This window comes from Chelonus insularis, unplaced genomic scaffold (genome assembly GCF_013357705.1).
Source record: "Chelonus insularis isolate UGA/USDA-ARS -01 unplaced genomic scaffold, ASM1335770v1 contig_13_pilon, whole genome shotgun sequence".
NCBI classification, from domain to species: Eukaryota; Metazoa; Arthropoda; class Insecta; order Hymenoptera; family Braconidae; genus Chelonus; species Chelonus insularis.
This window is the reverse complement of record NW_023276380.1, coordinates 17,359-20,688: the sequence shown is the minus strand read 5'-3', so window position 1 is coordinate 20,688 and position 3,330 is coordinate 17,359. Positions and strand designations below refer to the sequence as shown.

The 3,330-nt window shown below is 30.7% G+C and overlaps 1 protein-coding gene across 1 annotated transcript; it reads left to right on the top strand.

Moving 5' to 3' along the window:
* The first annotated feature begins 238 nt into the window (after window positions 1-238).
* On the top strand, window positions 239-661 carry LOC118074962 (ATP-dependent DNA helicase PIF1-like). Its single transcript, XM_035096533.1, has one exon. The coding sequence runs from the start codon at window positions 239-241 to the stop codon at window positions 659-661; it is 423 nt and encodes a 140-aa protein (XP_034952424.1).
* The last annotated feature ends 2,669 nt before the right edge of the window (window positions 662-3,330 follow it).

The window sequence follows — 3,330 nt, the reverse complement described above, 5'->3', positions numbered from 1 at the left end:
ATTGACAATTAATATGCGTCGAAAAAAATGACCTTGAATACAGCAGATTACTTTCTCGTTACCGAGTAGGCGCATCAACTGGTAGCGATGTTAAAGTGTTGGAACAACGAAAAGTAGTTATTAATCCCACATCTGATTACGATAATCGATTAAATGACATATGTACATACATTAACAAACTGATAACTCTGTATGCTTGTTACCTACATGTAATCAATGTAATATTCTAAATTCTGCAATGTTGAAAAAAATTTCTTCTTCAGAAATATATCTTGTAGCCAATGATACAATAGATTGTCCAAAAAATTTTGCCAAAAAAAGATCTACATTATGGAAAAAATTGGAAAATGATGACACACGTACAGCAGGATTAGCAAAAAATATTGTAGTTATAATTGGAGCAAAAATCATGATTAGACGGAACATTGATGTAACGCTGGGTCTTGTTCATGGCGCAATTGGTACGATTATGTCAGTATCAAAATCTATCAATGCCTGTGAAGATAATATTTCAATTACTATTAAGTTAAATGATGAAAACAAATGTACTATACAACGAATGAGTGCTAAATTTCAAATAATGAATGATGCTTATGTAATTCGAAAACAATTTCCAATATGTTTGAGTTATGGTATTACAGTCCATAAAAGTCAGGGATAGAGTTTAAAAAATGCCATTATTGATGTGGGTAATCGAGTATTTTGTACCGGACAAACTTATGTTGGACTATCTCGAGTAACATCGTTAGAAGGTGTCCATTTAATAAACTTCGACCCGTCTCAAATAAAAGCGAGTATATTCGCAATTGAAAAATATATCGTCCTGATTTAAACCAAATTAAAAATATCAGTGCTCTGCAGTGGTCTGGGTGCGACCCGAATGGTCTACACGACCAACTTCCCAGTGGAAAAAATAAAAAAACAATTTGAATAGAACCCGTTTCCATTTTTTATAACAAATGGAATCGTTATAAACGAAATGAGGCTGTTTTTATTCATTTAATATGGTTAGTTACTTTATTTCAGTAAAAGAAAAAATTGTGCGTTAGAAGAATTCGAATGTACCTCATAGATCCTTTTTTTCATTATTTACAACGAATTTCATTGTTATACACGAAAAAAGTATGTTTTCATTTATGGCATACGGTTGGTAACATTTTTTTAGCAAACGGAAAAATTATGCGTTAAAAGTACTCATATATATAGAAAGGGTCCCTATTTTTATTGTTTATAACAATTTAAAACGTATTATTCTAATATTACTATAATCAATAATCACTTGTTAGTAACAATGTTCAATTGTTATGAACACAATGCCATATTATTGATAATTATTATTGACTAAAATTTTTTCATTGCTGATTTTGTTTGCTAAAATTTTTTTTTTTATGAAATACTGTCATCATATTTCTGTACAATCATTCTGAACATTTGATATTCATATTTTTGAAAAGATCTCGAAATTCCCTCTAAAAAATGGTATAATTTATAAATTGCAGAATTTAGGTAGTTCACTATTTTTCAGTTTTTTGATTCTGCATAAAAAATGGCTGGACCGATTTTGCTGAAAATTCAATCAGTTCTAAGTTACGTAATTACGCGTCGAATGCAGTTGGTCCCACGTCGATATCATTCTTTGTTCTCGAGATAATCGAGGCGAAAAATAATTCCGAACGCACGTACGAACATACGAACATACGCACATACGCACATACGTACATACACACACACACAGACGTCGACGTAAAAACTATCGTATTCAACTCTGGGGACCTTAAAACGTGGAGATATGTCAAAATTAGCGATTCGCAAAATCGGACCCATTACTATAACTTCCCACTGGGAAGTTAATTAATGAAAAACGTCGAACAAAAGTAATGGATCTCCGATGGGCTCTAGAAGAATTTGATTTGAATGAAAGTAATGATAAAAACAGTATGCAGAAAGTGAACTGTAATGTCATTCTGATCTGTAGTTTCGAAAATGATGAAGGTACTCATAGCTATGCAAATGCTACCATCCAATGCATTTTTAATGGTATTTTTCTGAAAGACTATATTCGAAAAATCCAAGAATTACCGCAAACACCATTGCAGGCATTGCTCCAGTTACACAAAAATAATTATAATAGTTTGAGTACTATAAGTATATTACCATTCATAGATAGTGAGTTTGGCAATAACGTGGAAGTATTGAACCCATTATTATTTTTTCATACATTATGTGAAAAGTACGATTATATAAATCGGTTATTTACGCATCAACAATCATATTCAGATCGGTGTCGAAAGTGTAATTATGTAATTAATCACACAGCAGATTCTGTCTCCTTATTATTACCAGCATCTTCGAACGTTGTAACCGTAATCGATTCAATAAAAAACTTTTTGTCACAAAAACATAATTGCAAAAAATATGTACTACATGCACCGAAGAAACTAATCATATTCGAAAAATGAGTATAACATCGGTAAGTCCAATTTTAGTTCTTGCATTCAATTTATTTTCAAATAGCATCAAAAATCAAATAATAAAAGGCAATAGAGGATTCCTTAAAGCTGTTCCGTCTTATAAAATATCACTGTGTAATGATATTTTCACACCATCAAGTGCCATATTACATGAAGGTAATGGCCCAATTTTAATTATATTCTTCCTTATCAGAATATTTTATTATCAATTGTTATAGCAAGGATACATATTCTTACTAAATTTGAGAGAAAAATTCAATAAATTGGGCCAAGTCTGATTAAATTTTTCTTCGAATTGATATTTGCCTTTGATCAAAAATTGTTGCAATAATAATAATCGTTCTCAAATCAATTTTCGAGTAAATATTCTTTTTCAATTTATTCAAAATCTTTAAAAAAATGATTATCTTTTTTTTTACTATGACTTAGAAATCGAAAATTCCTTATAAAGTTATTGCTGACTTGGCATTTTATGTGATTTCAGAAATTTTTTCAGGCCGAAAGTTTAATAGAAGTTGAATTTATCAATTCGATTGTACATTGGATCGAAATTTCTTTATCTTCAGAGTCACTTCAGACGTGTACTTGGAGCACAGTTTTACTGACATCCGAAGATGTCGGTTTTGGTAGGATTTACTATACAAAATATTAGTGCTCTGCAGGGGTCTAGGTGCGATCCGGAAGGTCGGCACGACATCCTTGCCAGTAAAAAAATAACATACGGATTATTACTTATAAAGGAAATGATTGTGTTTTTATTCATTTTATATGGTTAGTTACTTGATTTCAGTTAAAGAAAAACTTATGCGTTAGACGAATTTAAATATATCTCATAGATCCTATTTTATTATTTACAACA